General features: G+C 38.9%; 1 protein-coding gene across 1 annotated transcript in view; it reads right to left on the reverse strand.

Annotated features, from left to right (window-relative positions):
* Positions 1 to 2,330: 2,330 nt before the first annotated feature.
* TSPAN12 (tetraspanin 12) overlaps positions 2,331 to 19,566 on the reverse strand; it is a 47,456-nt gene continuing 30,220 nt past the window's right edge. Inside the window, exons 5-8 of the mRNA XM_050901315.1 lie at positions 17,492 to 17,566; positions 13,028 to 13,135; positions 10,001 to 10,144; positions 2,331 to 3,922 (exon numbers count right to left, since the gene is read on the reverse strand). Of these exons, the coding sequence (XP_050757272.1) occupies positions 3,617 to 3,922; positions 10,001 to 10,144; positions 13,028 to 13,135; positions 17,492 to 17,566 (633 nt within the window). The 3' untranslated portion in view covers positions 2,331 to 3,616. The remainder of the gene's footprint in view (positions 3,923 to 10,000; positions 10,145 to 13,027; positions 13,136 to 17,491; positions 17,567 to 19,566) is intronic.

Genomic DNA, 19,566 nt, shown 5'->3' on the forward strand with positions numbered 1-19,566 from the left:
TAAAAATTCTGAAGTATTTAGGACATCCCAATTTTTTTTAAAGAAATGTAGTCAATCATACACGAGTTTTAAAGTTTTAGATACAATCTCACTTCAATAATAGCAATTCATATGAATTAAACATAATGCTTCTGTGGTAAAAACTTCAAAAACTATTTGAAAATCGCTGTCTCCATATTTAACTGTATAGTTGCTGTCACCAACAGCCTCTCTTTTTACTATTTCTTCTTTATATACTCCCTTATATTCACGGGTTGCTTTTACAAAATGAACTGTTACAAAGAACAGAAAACACTGTTACGTTTCCTTCAGAAAGCCTTGTCATACGACCTGCTGGCAGATGAGGCAATACCTTGTCCAAAGACCAGGAATAGTGAATTTTGCCTCCTAAAATCATCCCTATAGTCCCAAGTCATGACTGGGTGGTGCAAACCTTACTCAGTCCCACTGATAGAGGCAGAGTCCCTCGGACTCTGTAAGATTCACTGGGCTGAATGGAAACACCTAATGTGGGCAGGGGGTGACCCCTTTTCTAACACAGTTGCTCTCCTCGACACTAAGCGATCTGTGAAAAACGTTAAGGAGCAGCTCCATAGTTGCTTGTGGCAACAAGAAAGATTTGGTTCATTACAGTTTATGCTGCAGAGAAGAAAGAACACACCCCCTTCTCCTCCGGGTACTCCTGCAAAACTGAGGGAAAAAGGAAATAAAAGGATGAAGTAGTTTTCACTGCTGCAACTATCTCTAAATGTTCCCCTCTTGCCAAGCAGCCTATCTCCTACATATATCCTAAAGCTCTACAGGAAAAGAACAAGCTCACAGCAGCCTAGTCAATCAATTTTAAGGCTCTTTGAACAAGCTCTAGAAAAAGAGACACCTCATAGCCTGAGCACAGTGCAAGAAAAAAGTTTGAAAGCATTCCAGTTTACAGCTGAGACCTATTTCGGCAAGTGTGGTTAGATACACAAAATTGAAGGATTCTTTCCCAGAATACTTATCAGTAGTCCTTACCAGGGAAGGGAATACTTCCATCATTCCTGGCATGTGGGTCTTTCCCCTAATGAAACTAGCCCCATACTGAACACAGACTGGCTCAGAATTTGGGTAGCCAAGCCCAAGAGAGGTTACCCTGACCGCAGATGTTCACTGTCGTGGAGGTCCACAAATACTCATATGGGAGGTTGGTCCTGTATCAAAGGAGCCCTACCTCAAATAATCACTCTGCTCTTAAAATAACCTGACTACACCTAATGGCAGTGCTTCCTCACCACCTGGGAAGCCTAAAACCAAGTGACCCGGGCTGTCAGTATCTCTAATTCTAGCTGTGGACTTCTCCAATGAATCTCCCTAGCTCAGCTTGCCCTATTTGTTCCTTCATGAGCTCTAACCCAGACATGAGAAGATGCACAGGCAACACTCACTGGTAGCCCGGGGAGTCCTCCCATGGGAGGACTTGGGATAGCTGAAGCATGGCTGAGGGAGCTTCCACAGACACTCCTTGGGTAAAACTTTAAGCGTCAAGGTTTCCTGGACAAAGGGCAGGACTTCTTCCTGCCCTTTTTTACTTTACTTATGGTGAAATTCTCTACATTCAGCTGTAATCCGCAGATGAATGTAGCTGTGTACATGTAATCCATGCAATCCACAATCAAAAGATTCCACAATTTGTGGTTTGTTTGGCCTTTTTTTTTTTTTTAAACAGGGGGAAAAAACCAACAATGGCTCAAGCCACTGTGTAGCAACCCAGGTCTCTGTAGCACTCCAAAGTCTAGAGCTGGTCTATATCCAGGCTTTCTCAGACACCTGCTCCTTTTCTACATAGGAACCTCACCCTTAGCTACAGAAACGCTGCCCAGGCTGAGCAGCGGGAAGGATGGAAGTCTGCAGTAACGCCAGGCAACAAGGCTTCCCAAACAGTGCATTAGAAAGTATTTCTGACGAAGACACTCCAAGTAAAATTTTGGGAAGGTCTATCCTTTAGCCTTTTTCTTACCGCCCAAAATAAGCATTAGCATCTCTGTAGGAGAAGTACAAAAGCAGAAAGGTAATCTTGCTTGCAATACTACCAGTGAAATAATTACACCCACATATAGACTGCTAAAAAACAAACAGCCCACACAACTGAAGAGCTTAATTTCATGAGCCCTTAAGAAGCTTTCTCAGAAGCAATAAAAAAAGCAAATGAAATTTACAATGCAGTTTCTCCACGACAGAATAAGTGGAACGGGTAAAGACACGTAAAATCAACTCATGCTATCAGGAGGACCCTCCCAACTCCCACCCAAAGCATTCACACTCTAGGACTTCAAAATAAAAAAGCCATTATGGAATTTAAGACAAAAGTAATTTTATTGTCTACCAAATCACACCTTGCTTTTTTTTTTCCTTTTCTTTTACAAATTCCAAAACAAATGAAAGAATTTTTTAAATGTAGTATTATGTAAAAACCCATTTGCCACAAACTACTGTACTCAGTGGAACAAATATATATTTCAGGAGCGTGGCCAATTGTAAAAATAATCCTATGAAATAAACATTGTTCATAAAAATACAGTAAAATGCACTTTCCCCACCTCAATAAATACATTTTAATGCTGTTTCCAGTTGGCATTTTAAGCCACTAGAGAGCTCTTAATGAAGAAGCCGACAAAGTATAATTTCTCCTTATGTACTTTCATCATTATTGCAACAGCATCCAGAACTGTAAGCATTTTCCTTGTAGTCTTTTGTTTCTACCTTCAGGGGAATCACAGACAGGAGAAAAGATTTATCTATAAAAATGTGCTACTCCCATATTGATTCCCATTTTGGAAAGAATGTTTAAGGTTTTCTTTCTTTTCACTAAGAAACAGTCCATAGAATAAACTGTGTCAAAGAAGAATTCTCCAGAATTACTCAGAAAATTGAAGTCTGTTGTCCAGAGTCATAGTTTTGTTTTCAGTCCCTGTTTAATACCTTTAAAATTAAAAATTAAACAGTTATGTTAGATAAAAATAAAAGTTTTAGAACATCTTTAACAACAACAGCTAAGATAAAGGTTTTGTTAGAAAAAAGAAAATCTCGCCATTTTTACAAATCTTGCAAATTTTAAAATCCAAGTATTGACTTGAATTGTAGTTCTGCTTTCCATGCACACACAAAAACACGCAATTATATATACATAGATCCCTGATTAAGACATTTTCCAAATGGCTTATTAAAAAAGTAAAAGTCAATTTCAACTGAAGTCACATTTTGTTTGTCCAAAGCACAGTCATTTCTTCAGAAGACGAGTATTTCTCTTCCTTTCCCGTGATGCTTCCTTAAAGGTTCTGTCTGTCTACTTGTGAATGAATTAGTATTTTACACATCACACAGCTTGTCACAATAAGTTAAATATTACTGTGCCCAGTGAATGAGTGCCTTTTAAAAAACAAAAAAAAGTCAACTCTGTTTCATGGCTAAGAGGCTGACAGGCTTATCCTTCTTTCTATGCTGGCCTCCTTCACCTCCATTCATTAGCTGTTTTCTGAAGCATACGAAGACTGGTATATTCGGCATACTCGACGGAACAGAATAAAAACAACAACAAAAACCAATTAAAAACCTTTGTGACTTCTTGGATTCATTGCATCACCTATAGCTCTTCCATTTCAAAGTGTGTATTAAAGCTGTTTGCCATGGATGTGTGTTCAAAGATCCTTGTCAGGCTTGGTTTCAGTAGCTCCACGGAATGACATGACAGCTGCTGCGAGGTATCACTCTTCAGGGCCATGATCTGATCCGCCCCGGGATCCCTTCTGTCGTAGTACAGAGCCCACAGCAAAGTAATAGTGAGGATCATAGCCAGGATCTGCGTTACTCCAATAGAGATTCCTAGAAATCTCAGCACTTGCAATTGCTTCGTCCCCCTCAAAAAAGTGTACATTTTTTTACCGCATCCCTATGAAACAAAAATAGATTTTAAAAAATTAGTCAGTATTAGTTGGCTTGCAGTTCCCAAAGTTTAGCTCATCCTACCTAGTGCTGGCTTTTCTGGCTCCCCAAAATTTCTCTCTCACCTCCTTCAAAAAATACTTTGAAAAATATTTTGCCTACTTTTTCATCACTTCCATAATGCCATCTTTAAGTTTGCTCATACAGTGAGAGTTTACTGCATGTAACAAGCTCCAAGGGATCTGTGCTACTCTTCTATTCAGAAATCGCTCAAAGTTGATCTGAGTTCCATCGACTATCACTGATTTTTAAAGAAACTCAACTGGTTTTGTGAAGGTTTAAAAGCCATTAAATCCTCTTAATCATCTTGTTTCTCTCCTTAAACTGCTGATCTTCAAGGTTGCCAATTATTTTAAACTCTTTACACTTTTTCTACAAATAATACCACAATCTGAAGTTAAAATAATATTCTAGGAAAGATCTACAGACCTGCATAACCTCATCAGGTTTCTTCCCACCTTTTCTTTTTTAGTGTTTTATCTGGACTCATTATATGCCAGTTTATTAGTTCCACAGAAAGTCCCTAGGGAGTACAAAAACCATTACATTCCAGACATGGTCCAAGTAAGGAGCATTGAACAGAATAACCTTTAACAGAGGACTGCTGACAAATTTCCAGAACGCAGTGGGGACAAACAGACTTTCTTTAGTACTTAGTGGTAACAATACCACATACATGTGGCATTACTCCTGCGTTTTGTTCTTGAACCAGAAGCATCTCCTCATTGCAAAAAGCATATCCATTTATGCTAGTTACACTCCGCCTACCTCCCCTATACATAGACTATATTTTAAAATTAACTGGCTTAATTTCTGATCTGAATGTAGAAACTTCCCTGTCAATTATTGTGATGGTATTATACCAAGAGCCAGTTTTGCCTCATATCCTGTGCTGGGCTGTTGCTACTTAAAGCATGGTAATGTCCCAAACTGCTGTGCGAGTAGCTGTAACAACTCGCCCTGCATCAGGCTCTGCACAAACCCAGGCAGGCAGGTAGACCCTGCTCCAAAGAGCTGACCATCCACATGCTGTATTAGGAAGACAGTCACATACACCACCTCTCCAACTATTTACAGAATAATAATTATTATTATTTACACAGAAAAAGTCTGATAAAAACTACATTAAAACAAGTCGATGTTTCCCAGAAATGGAAATTTAGCTCTTTCCAAACCATCAGTGCATGCTCCACAGTTCGCTTATGTGGCCAACTAATTACTGTACAAGATTGCAAGAAAGCTCCCAAGCCCTCGTAAGGCAGCAAGGATCCACAAAGAGACACCAGCTCTGGGAACTACTGGATAACAGTGCAAACACAAGTTATGATGCTTGTTGCTCAGTAAAGGTGATGCCCAGTCTTAGAAAGGATAAAACCTTGAAGAGAGGGCCCTTAGCTACTCTGGCCGATGCCTATCCTCTAGTCTAAACTTTGCAGGGCTTCACAGCACAAAAAAATCAAAGGAACACAACCACCAAGGGAAAATTCAAAGTACAAACTGGATGGGATAACACCACAAGTACCAATAGGCACTGGTCCCAGAAGACAACATCAGGAACCCATCAAAATGGGCACTGTCTTCAAAACGTCATTTTTGCGTTTATATCCTTACTACGTATTTCTTATAGCTTTCCTAGGAAAAGAAAGCAATTGATCAAAGTGACAGAATCTGAAGACAGGACATGATAAATAACACTTTTCAATCACACTGAAATTCCCCAAAGCCAACAATTTCAAATGCTACAGTCCTGAATGTATTTGATGAAAGGCCCGATTCTTGCCTCACACACAAAATTCACACTGCAGTCAACAGATTTTCATTTAGTATCTAAAAAAAATTAATGCACTATATGATAATTGTACCAGAGTAAATTAAACGATCTCAATATTTTTGCTCCGTTCATCACTTCACTGTGTCATTTTCTAAACATTAACATAGTTTAGACACAGAACAAGGAGTAAATGTGGATTCTCTGAAATTTGAAAAGAAAAAAACACTGTAGCAAAAGCAATGTAATTGAACTTGATGAGGAACAAAAATTGTCACATTGGTGTCTTTTCTTCAACTAGAAGACAGTGTTGTAATTATACTGCTTTCCAAATTTGTTTTTAATTACAGAGAAACTGGCTGCATTTTAATACTTTTGATAACTTTAAGGGATGAAGGTACATGCTGCTCACAATTTAAAAATGCTCAACCACAGCAGTATTCAAATTCAGTTCATTCGTTGCCTAGAGGAAACATCCATTAACAGAGAGCAATAACATTAATGCCTACATCTCCTGCAGTACAGACACATAACTGAGACAAATTATGCCCAATCTAGATAGACTGCCTCCCTCCATTTAATGATGTTCTTACAGTTCTGCTCTAATACACGTTCAAAATCAGTTTCAAAATTGAGAAATATCCAGCCACCCCTGTTATCCTCACATTCATGCATTTTATTTCTGCTTATGCGACACATTCATAGTTGGTAGCCTGCAATTAAAGAGTACATAAATATACTTTCCTCGGCAAAAGTAAAAGTTTGTCACTAAACAGGGAGCTCCTGTTGACAACTCAAAAATAGTATAAAACTTTGCAGCAATCATTCAGAAGAATTAGCTTCAAACTCCTACAGAGCTATGGATTAAAGGCCTGATTCATATTTATTACAAAGGCCATTTTATATTTTCAGTCTTAAAATGGAAGCAAAGTATCTATTTCTGATTTACTGCAACATCATAGAATAAGGACCAGATCTTAAATAAGGCACTTCTCAGAGTAGAAAAGATAAACCATCAGCATATTCAACAGATCTGTTGTACACTCAAATTTTGAGTATACTCAAAATTATGCTAGAAAACAAAAGAAAAAATATTGAACATGCTATTTTGATTCTTCTGAAGATATCAACTCCTACCAATCATTTTATCTAGGCTACAGTTCCCAATCACAAGATGGGCAGAGCTCCCCTTGTCCTCAGAGCACAACAAACCTCCGAGACCACATCATCATCTGACGCACTTCCCTCACAACCACGCTCTTTCTAAGGTTAGTCTGTTCCATCAACCGCCCCAAAGGCAAAGCTCGTCAGAATAAAAGCAGTCCAAGAAGACTAACACACTTGAAAAATAGCTTTCAAAATCCAGCAGGGGAAACATGATTCCTGCCAAAAATACTCTCAAGCAGAACTATATGTAAGCCACCTTTCTTTCTACAAAAATTGTATTGTGAAGGATTCCAACTTAGACTACAGAAAGGTCTGAGATCCCAGCAGAAAATCACAGCACAGCTACAACAAAACAATTTTATCAATCCCACCCAAACCAAACTTCAGTTTTCTTAAGTACTACAAAGAATTTTTCTGAAGTACCAGAATGGACTTGCGAAGCATTTACATAAGCCAATTTTAGGCTAGCGAGGCTAATCTCATCAGGCTCCCTCTCAAACCACCAGACTATGCAAGTTTGTTTTGAATCACTTTCTAAAAAAGCTTTTCTCCTTCAACTCTCCAAAGCAGAAGTCAGACAGATTAGCCTTGCAAGTATAAGTTGGTTTTGCATGATATTGATAAACATATTAGCAAGTATACTGTAGGAGCCTGTGAGACAACCCACAGGCAAGCACTGTGGAAAAAAAATGTTTTGCCAACCAAATATTTTACATATCTCAAAGAGCAATGGAGTATTTTTGTGGCTGGTAAAACAGAACACAACCTGTCCCTTTTTGGAATGGATTCTGCAGTAGAGGACCAAAAATAAATTTTTCCTAAGAGCTGAATCCATCCAAAATGCTCTGGGGTATGGTAGGGGAAGAACCATAAATGTGCCCTTCAGGTTTCTTTTAGGAAAAGCGCCAGGCAGCCTTTCTTTTTACCAAGTAGGTCTTAACACAGCCCTTATGTTCTACATCATCATCACCTTTGGCTATTGATTTTCTCCAAATAGAACCAAAAGAACCTGAACATATGAAGTGCGCAGAGAACCACTTTCCTGGAATATAGCTGTGGGAATGAAATGTTAGCAGAAGAGATGACATGAGAAAACCTCGCAGTTTTGACAAGACACTCCAGTGACTAGTACTCCTTCTCAGAAATTTTTCAGCTTCCTGAGCTCAAAAATTAGTTTTTCATTGAGTGACACTGCTTACATCCTCTTGCTTTTTCACATAAGCAGGAAGGACGCTCAGGGCAAATCAATGTTCTGCAGCTTCTATACATTTACACTCCTTGAGGGCTCTCTATGGCAGAGTTGGTCTGTATGGTATCAATACTGGCAACAGTGTTACAACAAGCAACCATTATTGCAGTGAGTCACAGTTCGTTCTTCTTTAAGAATGTATGAGACTGGCAGGCCCCAGAAGAAGCCTGAATGGCTTTCCCATTCAGAGACTGGTACTTCTGAAGTGTAACCAGTGCTCCCTGTGCTGCAAGCCTTGCCATAAGGCAGGAGAGGCTCTACAAGTAGCTGGTGGAAAGAAAACAAAAGAAAAAATATTGAACATGCTATTTTGATTCTTCTGAAGACATCAACTCCTACCAATCATTTTATCTAGGCTACAGTTCCCAATCACAAGACTGCCTCTGCCACAGTGGCCTCTGCAACTATCTTTAAGGCTCCCTAGCACAGACTGGCCGCCTGAGGCCCCTGCCTTTTGGCAGCTCTACCTTCTCTCTTCCTAGTGGAAGCACATGAGGCCTAGGACGGATGTCTGAAAGTCCAGAATAGATTATATAATTTCTGCTCATAGAGTCAATGCCATACAAATCTAGCAAATCACTCCATGTCAGTGATGCCATTTCCCCAAAACTTGATTGTTTCCTGGCAATAGCTAATATTCATCTTGGATTGTTTACATAGTGAATCTCCCCTGCTTCAGAGGTAGCTCTCCATAGCTCCTGAACAAGGGCCACATAACAGATTCCTGTAAGAAAGAGTCTTGAACAGCGGTAAGAGACTGGGACAAGATAAAATGGTTCTTTGGGTGCTCTTCCATAATGCAGAGTTGCACTGTCCACTGGAGAAATGTTCATGCTGCAGCATCTGAAAGCACACTTCTCAGACCCGTCCTCCTTCCTCTGCACCCTATATTACTCTTAAAGCAAGCAAATGAAGAATGCACTTCTCAGATCCTCATTGCTACTTGACTGAGACATGTTTTTTGTCGCTACTGCACTATCTGGACAGTTGGTCATGCTGATATTACTGAATGCACAATTAAAGGTCTTCAGAGCTCTGTTAGCGTAAAAAAAAAAGTAGGTAGCAAAGCAGGCTCCAGACAAAGGTGACTTCAGAAAACATTTTTGTGAGAACAGTTAAAAGAGTTTTAGTAGAGAACATATTTACTTGTTTTTATAATTTTCACCCTAAGAACAGTAATGGCTTGCTACCATGATCACCTCCCTTGCTCACTTTGAGTTCAAATAGGTTGTCTCCTGGTTTTAAGGCTTTTTTAAAAATTCTTTTAAAATAATAATCATACTGTAATGTAGTAGAGTTAAAGAGCATTTTCACATGAAGTTTCTATGCATGCTCACAGTGGAGCAACTGAATTACCTGCCTCCTTGCATGAGCCCTGTTAACAAGAGAGCACTCATCATCCAAAGGACTTCTCAAAAGCATCCTTCACTGTACGTATCACTAGAGTCCTCATTACCATAGGGTAAGTAGAATTTCTTTTAGTTTGGCAAGCTGGAGACTTGACATTACACCAAAACTAATTTTTTATTTTTTTATCAGAGCAAATTTCAACTCCAACCTAACCAATATAAAACAAATACCTCAATGTTTAAGCACATCTCAGATGTTAACTGCATTGCTATTAACTTATCTCCCTTCCAGGTAAGGGTGGGTGGGTTCTTCCTTCCTTCCTTCCCTTGATTCAGCATTAATAAATAATAAACATAAACACAATAAACACTTTCCAAAAACACAATTACTCTACAAACCTTTCTGCTGCACTGCAAGTGATGAGTTTGGAAAATGACTGGATTAGGAAGAATGTACAAAGCCTTCTGAAATATCCACATTTTTCTTCTTACCTCTTGATAAAGGTCACTGAGATCCTCATGATGTGCCTGCTTAGAGCATCCTGGGAACTCTTTGACACAACAGGAGTCAGGCGGCCAGTCCATCTCTGTCATTTCCAGCCAGTCTGTGAAGTACACCACCCCACAACATTTAAACTGCAAAGGAAGGATTAGCCAAGATCAGCAATAATGATGCTAATTCTTCATAAAAGTAGGTCATCAAAAAAGCTAAATAAATTCCTATTAACAACTTCCGAAATATTTATGTAGGACTAAAAACATCTACAAGAGCTTCCACGTATCTTCTTTTGCTGTACTTTGACGTAAAAGCAACGTGAAAAATGTAATGTAGTGACCGATGAACACCTCAGAAACAGCCAATGATACTGCTCTGTCCTTTAAATCCCAACTGCTCCCTTAAAGGATGCTGAGGGAGCTCCCACAGAAATTGTCCTACCCTGTAATTCTGCTATCCTTACTACAAGGAACTAACACACGATAATTATACGTCAAAAGGGTGACTAGTGAACAAGTATACCTGTGGCTGAAGGAAGTGGTAGGAAAAGATGATTAAGGTCTTACTAGCAAGGACTATTCCTGCAAGGCTACAGCTATGGACACATCTGTTGAAAATCAGATGAGAAAAAAGCATAGATTTATCTGAATACAGAAAAAAGAAAAAAAGTTGAAAAAAGTGAGCAAAAAGGTATAGAAATCACAAATGCTGAAAGGAAAAAGGAAAATGAAAGGAAGGGGTATCACACTAAAATAAACACTGCAACAGAATCAACCACAAAAGTAGGAAGTCTGGCTGCAAAGCAGATGAGCCATAACTGGCTATAAAAACCACCAGGACTAACTCTCCTCTGCAAAGCACACCGAGAGATTTAAAGCCAAACAACCAGCCTACCACATTCCTAGCTGCTTTCACATAAAAAATGGCTGAAGTAGCTACATTAGATTTTCTTCAGCATTGGATGGGGACTTGATATGACTGAAAAAAAGCCTTGCTGCAGGAACAAGATGCTGCTTTTTTCTGTCTGGACGTTCTCCAGTACCAGCCTGAGTGTTTTCACCTGGTTCCTGTGACCCATGGGCTTGGGAACACTTACCCCCCTTACCCGCTTCAGAGCCAGAGTCCTGTATACCACGCCACTCCTCAGTCACAATCAAGCAGATCAGCGTCCAGACGTCATGTTGGCACACACTGTGCCTTCACTTCACCAGTCCTCTTACAAATCTCACTTCTTCCTTTTTCACCACAGCTTTAATGTCTCTGTTTTTATCGGTTCATTAGTCAGCCAAAATCCTCCCAACATGGGATTTTCTAAGGAAATCTCAAGCTTTGGCTGCTCATCGTAACTGCAAAGACCACCTCATTAAACATCCTTTTCTTACCCTCAAATCTTTTCTTCCCCCCACCCAATTCTTCCTTCCTGACTTCAGTTGACCCTTCCCATCTTCCTTAGCATAGTCACAACTTTGATATTAGACCAGCAATGGGGCTGGGGGGAAAAATACATTTCCCATCTCTCTCGGATGTTAAAAGATACAGAAGAGAGAGCACAAAGCTGATCAGGGCTGAATCTTTGGGAACAAAATTGTAATTACAAATTTTTTCTTTAGGAAAAAAACTGTAATGCTGACTGAAGAAGGGCCCCAAGCATAGTGCTCATTAAGGCATAAAGCACATACCAGGCTCACACATCCACCATCTGAGTTATGAGTAGACAGAATAAAAATGAGAGCCCACCAATTAAGTAGGAGCTGTAAAAGAGCCTTCTCAGTTCACTTCAAACTCTCCTCAAATCATTCCTCTGGTCAGAGATGGAATACAGGAAATCTAACTTCTAAAAGGAACTTTTTCTTCCTTGGAAGAGTTAAGGTATAGTTGAAGTTTTATTACTAATATTCATGTTAAAACCAGCCATTATGACGACACTACAACAACCAGGAGGATAAGAGGCAGCTTTTAATTTAATCAACCTATACATTTAAACCAAGATACAGTATCAGCTCTATTTGAGGAAATCGAGACCATTTGATTATATTATCTCAGATACAGAACAGACACAAACACTCTGCCTGTGTATGAAGAATTACTTGGTTTCACAGAGCACTTGTATAGCCAGAGCAGGAGACTGGGGAGGGTGGGGGGTGTATAACCTCATGTACTCCTCACTCTTTCTTTCAGGTTTTAGTATAAATACAGACTAACCAAGTGCTGCCAGGAAATGTTTAAATAAACAGGAAATCTGTGCAACAATGATAGATTTCAACATTTCAACAAGGGCAGCACAATGACAGGCATTTAAAGACTTCTCTTCCTGCACGTGAGTTATATTTGGAGTTAATGGGTTTTACCTTGGGCAATTTCATGTTTTTGTAACATAATACTTCATTCTTTAAAAACAGTTCTGAATTCTAGTAGGCTAGAGGGCAAAACTGTGAATACACAAGGAAGCTTTTTGGTTTGTTTCCCGCCCTCCCAGTCAAAAGAAACGAAAACCCTGACCACTTTCTCAAACCTCAGCCAAAGAGACAGTGTTGGCACCTTTTTGGAAACTTCCTTTCCCACTCATTTCCAGCTAAACACATATCTTAACCATGACAGCTCCGTGAAAGGAAACTAACAGAGCCTACAGGAAGGGGAGCACAGTTTAATATTAAAACAGCATATAGAAATGTTCATTTTCCTTTACCCGCACATTTTTAATTTTATACACATCATATTCTTAAACGCTATCATAATCCTAAAAAGTGTTGGTGTCCTAACCTTACTGGCAAAGGAGAAGACAGTGTTAGCAATTTAACTGAATTTAGTAACATCCTTTTTTTCGGTGTTTGTGTCTTTACGGCCTACAAAAGCTCAAGAGTTGGATATCAAGTGATGTCAAAAGATATCATCACTACACAGGATTTCACATTAAATGAACTTGCATTTATTTACCTATTCACTTAAAAACAAACCTTTTCCTTTAGCAGATAAATAACATTTACTGAGCATGTCTTCAGCTCATGAATTAACTGTGGTCTTACCTCCCTCTGGAAGAAATTCCAAGCATGGGTCAGCCACTGGTACCTAGGTAGGCCGTAATTGGTCATCCTGGCTTTCAGCGTGATCATATCGGACCACTGCACTGGAACCTGAAGCACGGAAAGAAAAGTGATTCACATAACAGATCAGTTGGCTTGTGGCTCACAAACTCAGAACTTCCATCTATTCTGAGATCTTTCCAGTGCAACAACCAAAATAACTTTGTAAGCAAATAAAACAGCAAAACAAGTGCTTCAATTTTTATGATATTGAAACTTTATGAGCCTTTATTAAAATATCAGGAAAAAGTTATTTGTAAGCAAAAGATACAAATTAATGTACACTGGAAAAGGAGCTGCATTTTGGAGAATTTCAGAGACAGTTGGGTACAATTTGATTATATCATTACCCAATTTTTTACCTGGCATAAAACTTGAACTGAGCCCCATCCAAGTCATCAGGGATGGCATTTGTCTGCCCCAGTTCAGGTATCCCCCTGGTGTCTTCTTAGTCAACAGAAGGAAACAGGCAGCCATGTGGGGCAAGTCATCTCAAGATAAGTATTTTAAACAGAGCAGACGAATCATTCCCTTGAAGTCTCAAATCCACTTCACTGTCTAAGGTGACTTACATTTAAACATCTAACGTCTAAATATATAAAATTAATTGAGATGAATTCTACCCTGAGAGTCTTTTCAGTGGCTTTCTGGCTTTGCCTGGAGTCCTGCATGCAGGTATCCTCAACGTACTCAATTTCAGTATCTTGCTCAAGAACAGCAACAAGGAAGTGCAGACAACGAGGCCTTGTGAACTTACGTCTTCACACACACTCACGGCCTTGTAAATCTTTTCTTCTGAAAGAAGGATTCTCGAAGAATTTTTCTTTCAAATTTGACTACTCAGAAGTGAGGTGCTGGTGCTCTCCATTGACAGAATATGACCCTCAGTAATTTGTTAGAAACAACAGAAACAAGTGGTATGGCAGCTGGCATACAATGCAGTTAAGAATAAGAAACTACCTTCTGTTCATCAGCACAAATTCAGTATGCCAAACTAAAACAAGGAGCTGAAGACCTTGCAGTTGCCCTTCTAGGCACACATACCATTCATGCTGAGTTTTGCCTCGTTCCCATTAGCCTTAATAGTCATGGTGAAAGGAATCACAATTGCAATATCAGCTTTCAGTTGGAGGGCGGGGGAGCCCAGCTCCTCTAGCGGCTGTGACTTAGCTATCCTGTTCAATTTGGAGTGAACAGTAAGGGCATTCTGCAAATAGCAATAAATGTTATCTAAGAAAAAAAATTATCACAAAATATTTCCCAAGGAGCCTGGTCTTTGTTGTGCTAGATTCTCTACAAAAATATAGGGACAATCACTGCCTGACTGACCCCATAATCTAAATAAGAACATTTGATAATGTTTCATTACTGCTGCTAAGTTATACTACATTTTTGACGCCCTGGTAAAGCTTCATATATCACGAATATGAATATATTAGTAATCTCTCAGAAATTTAACACACCTTTCACTTAGCAGAATTTTTATTTCTTAAGCTATAAAGCACTGAACGTACAATTGTCCACGTGAAAAATACGTTAGCAGTAGAGTACTAAAAATACTTAAAAACAGTATCACAGAATATTTCTACTACAAACATTTACACTGGTCACTATAATAAAATAATTGGGTTTTGTACTCAATGCATTTCTCTTTCCACTGCGTTGGAAGTTAGCACTCTGCTTTCTTTGGATAATATTTGATATCGCTGCAATTAAGCTCATATTTGCTAGACCATTTTTTTATTATCTTATTTGAGTTGAATATAGTCCAAGGTTACGCACGTAACACAAGGCGTCCAACTTCTTTATGAAAACAATGGAAAGCAGGAAAAAAAAAAAAAGAAGTGAGAGAAGGAAATTAAAAGCAAGTCAAAACAAACTAAACCCCACTGTAGGAAGGCAATTTGAATTCTGGAGCTAAGGAAGAATATGGGAATCTGTGTGTTTGACTGCTCCGAGAATGCCAACATGTCAAACTAAGGACATCGATGTATCTACTAAATAGCTTCCCGTCAGCTCATGCACACAGTACTGCACAACAATACATGATCTTGAGATGCATTTGTTTGACTATACACCAACACTTTTCTGTAGCGTGTAGACAAACAAAACCTAGAGACGCTGGTTTGATTTTAGCATAAGTTCTGTAAAGCTCGGTTTGCCGTTGAGATCTACTTATTCATTATTATTTTTCTAATGACTATCAAGGCTTGACCAATGCCCAAGTAAGCTGAGAACCCACACTGGTTTTTCAGTCTTGTGGGTGGAATAATTTAGTCATGAGGCACACTTCATGCTGAGAGCTATCATGAGCTGGAAGGAAAATTGTTTATACAAGGACTCTTAGAGCAACTTGTCCACATGCCAAGGAGAGCCCACATTGGATCAGCAGAGGCGGTTATGCCTCAGTGACATTTTTGACAACATCACCCACCCACCCACCCACCCTAATGCCAACTGATTCTCTGAAACCCACCAGGGGCTTGTGTGATTTCATGCTACGCTGAAACCAACATGACATCAAATCACCCCCATGGGTATAAGAGGGAGTCATCTTATCTTTATCAAGTAGAGTAGGAGAAAGCATGCTCTAGGGAATTGGACCTGTACAGGTATGAAAGAACCACTGAAAAACAACTGTGCTCTTCCAGACTGCCACAATACCTATGGGTCTCAGCAGCAAGAAACCCCAGTCTGGCCCGCCTCATCATATGAAGAGCAGTAGTGTTAGGACAAAGGGAATAAGAAGAGGAAATCAGATTGAAAGAGAAAACAAAAAAAAACCCCAGTATTTCAGGGGATGAGGAATTAAAAAAAATATATATATAAAGGGAGAGAAGAAAAGAGACAAAAAAGAAAAGCAGCTGCTGAAGGGATTGTTTTCTGTTCTATTTGCATACTCATGTTCATACACTCGAACTCCTGGGAGAAAGAGGAAGAACCGGAGGAGCGTGGAGTATCTGGGTTCACTGTGACCCACTGCAGAAGGTACAGGCATGGAACTCAACGCTGCTTCTTTTGGCAAAGGGGTGCAGGGACAGCCGTGTTTTTTTCTGGAGGGAAGCAGCATCACCAGCGCCTTAACATATGGTAGGGCTATGCCAGATTTTATCAAACTGTCCCAGGTTTGGGTTTCAGTAGCATAGGAGGTAACTGAAAGCCTGGGGGTCACACTAAAACACACCGTAACTTCAGGTTCTCTAACTGAATAGTGAAGGCTGGAGAAGGCATGTACCAGTGCACTGAAGGCTATGTTATTTCAGGCAGCTTCCACTGACAAGATTTCTGTGGAAAGATGGATGTTAGTCATAACTGTCATCCTTGGCAAAACCCCCACAGAGGGCAGCTGTGCCCATAGGATGAAGCATGCTTCTTGTCTGCATTCCCAATTTTAAAATGCATCAACGTAAGCTGACATTTAAAGCACAGGGATAGCCTCAATCGCTGTTATATTAGAACACGCCTCTGGAATCTGTACCGCAAGGGAATGAGTGCTGATGCAAAGTGCTGCCACGTAACTTCAGACTTCAAATCTGCCAGAAATTCCTTTGGTCCCAGTACCGTGTAAATATCAAGAAGGCTCCCTCCCATCTTACTGCAATGTAATTGCTACTCACTGTTGGAAAGACCAGTATATCTTGGCAGCTCAGAGAAAATATTTGTCCCTCTATTCATAAAAATGTACCAGACTGAGTACAAGACGTAAGGATATAGCAGCCAACAGAATAACATTTCAGTTTAATTTCTGCTCAACACTTACCCATTTTCTTGCATGATGGTTACAAGTCTTCAGTTTGAAAATTAAAGGTTGGTACAGCTATAAAAACTAGACAGAGATAAAACCTCTTCACAAGTTTACAGAAGAGTGTTTTATAGCTAAGACATGCTTTGCTTAAAACTGGCATTTATAGCTTGTGGAGGCAGTGTGAAGATTTCAGCAGCCAGCAAGTCCTCTATTGAAAGAACACACTGTTTACAACATAGTACACTCAGCTATAGCTCTTCAAAACATGAAAAACTTTTGGGGCAAAATCCCCTCAAATTCTCACATCTCCTCTCTCAAAATACTTATCTTAAGCCTGAAGTTCATACTTTAAGCTCAAAACTTCCACTGACTTCAGTGAGAACCTGCCTAAGCAAGAATTAACAAAAAATAAAGTCCTTAAATCAGGGGCTGCAGGATTTGGCTCTCAAATATAGAGGGGGTGGGGAGGAACCCAGATAAGACCTTCTAGACAGACAAGCTTTTCCAGAAGAATTCTCTGTTTAAAAAAAAAGGCAGTCACTTGAAATTAGACTGTCGGAATAATGAACAAAGATAAACACTACAGCAATTAGAAAACAGCTAGCTAATGGAAATCTTTGTTTTCTTCTGTTGAAAAAATGCAGCCTCCTTTTCTGACTCACCGTTATTTCCTGCTCATAGGTCCAAACACCACAGGCCAGTTCAACACAGAATATTACAAGCAAGCTTCCAAAGTACTGCAGAAAACAGAATGGTCTTAGTTATTTTTGATGTTCAGGTTAACTTTGAAAAAAAGACTTAACAATATTAAAGGACATCTCAAAATATGATTAACATTTCACATGAATGAAGACACAGAATCTGAAATACATTTTTGTAACCAAAATATGAAAGATTCATGCAGCAAACTTTCTAAAAGTTTAAGTCATGTGACAGTTCTTACTAACTTAACATGAAGCATATGAACATTACAACGGGAAAATAAATCCGTTCCCTCGTTGCCCAAGGGTACAAGGCTATCATGACACATTATGCTAAAACAGTTGCAAAGAGGACAATCTTCTTTTCCTCATATATGCGGAAAAAAAGAAATCTCTTTTTTCAGTTCTATCCATTTAAGCAACATATGCAAGTCATGCTAATAGCCAAAAGGGCGAAGAAAAAAAAAATCATAAAAAAGAGAAAATTGACAAGATGGAAGCAAACAAGGTTCTTGAAAGCTATGTTCTTATTAAAGTGATTTAGATATTTGAGGTCAGGCATAAATGTACAAATATTTATTGAGATGGATTGAAATATCTTTGTCTACTACAAGATCTAACCCTTGAACTATTTAAAAATAGAAAATACATGTATAAATGAAGAAGCCATACAGGTCTTGGTAATGACAGTTAAGAAAAACTGGTTGGTGCAATTAAAAAGAGTAGGACTATCTTCTGTATAGCATCAACAAACCCTTTCTGAACTGCAGGATAAAGCTGCATGGAAGTTAAGACTGCTTTAACTGATGTTCTCTATTAAAAGTAACCCATTTATCTTGTATTTAAAGCAGAAGTATAGTTTCATTCATTCTCAACTCCAAACTCTTCCATGTCAATGGACTGAGCTCCCCCTTGTTCTCATCACACAAGACTTAAAGTCACAGTCTTCTTGGATTTTAATTTTATTTGGAAATCAAAGAAACACCATTACAATATAAAATAGAGTAGAATAAATATGTAATTCCATTAGCAGGATACATGCCAAAAGGCTTCTAATTTAGTAATTTCATTCTGGAATCTATTTAGGACAGGTATAAAAGACACAAAAGATGTACTCAGGATAAGTGAATTATTTTTTTCTATTAAAGGGTCAATAAACTGTATTATTTAAAATAGAGAATATAAATCCACAAGCATTAGGATTTAACAGTCATCTACACGGCACCTTTTTCATTCACCCAGTCTGGAACTGAATAATTCACAGATACCTTAGCAGCTACTGAACAGTGTCTTGCCTTAACTTCTACTTGCTGATCAAATCTAACTCCCTGAATTAGGTTTGTAGATGCAAACAGCCAAATTAAAAATGTGCATGTAAAAATATTCATGTGAATTTTCAAGAGAAACCTATACTCATACCCTCCCCCTGCAAAGGTCTGTTCAATAAAGATGGTGTTGAAAGAAGAGGTCCTGTTTTACTAGTCTCCATCTTGTTACTTGCATCTTCATAGTCATTACAGCTGAACAACACATCGCATATCCTTACAAATCAACACTGTAAGCACACGCAGAGCTCCAGTATAGGCCTTCAATAACCAATATGTTCATCCGCCAAAGGTCCAAAAGAGGAAAAAATTTGAGTCATACCTTGTAAGAACAATGATGCTTTCTCTAAAAAATAAATTCATGAGCTTCTAGACAATGTATCCACTATCACTGCAGTGCCTGCAAGTTATGCAAAGGGTTCTTTAAAAAAAAAACATGGAAATCTACTTTGCAAAGTATTCACTTCGAAAGGAGGAAAGAATGCCACATGCTTAGCTCTTTTAATTCATACAAAAAAAGTGTTTAAGGACATTATGGCTAATACTGACATTTTTGAGAGGGAGAACAACTAAACGTTTCAGTGAAAAGCAAATTTGAGTTCTCAGCTGTCAAAGAAAATTTCAGTGGTTTTATACTCTAATTGAGTAACAAGCCTGGGACTGCCTGCTATCCCCAAATCTCATACAAAACTCACTGATCATCGTGAAAGC

Source organism: Gymnogyps californianus, chromosome 1 (genome assembly GCF_018139145.2).
Source record: "Gymnogyps californianus isolate 813 chromosome 1, ASM1813914v2, whole genome shotgun sequence".
Taxonomy (NCBI): Eukaryota; Metazoa; Chordata; class Aves; order Accipitriformes; family Cathartidae; genus Gymnogyps; species Gymnogyps californianus.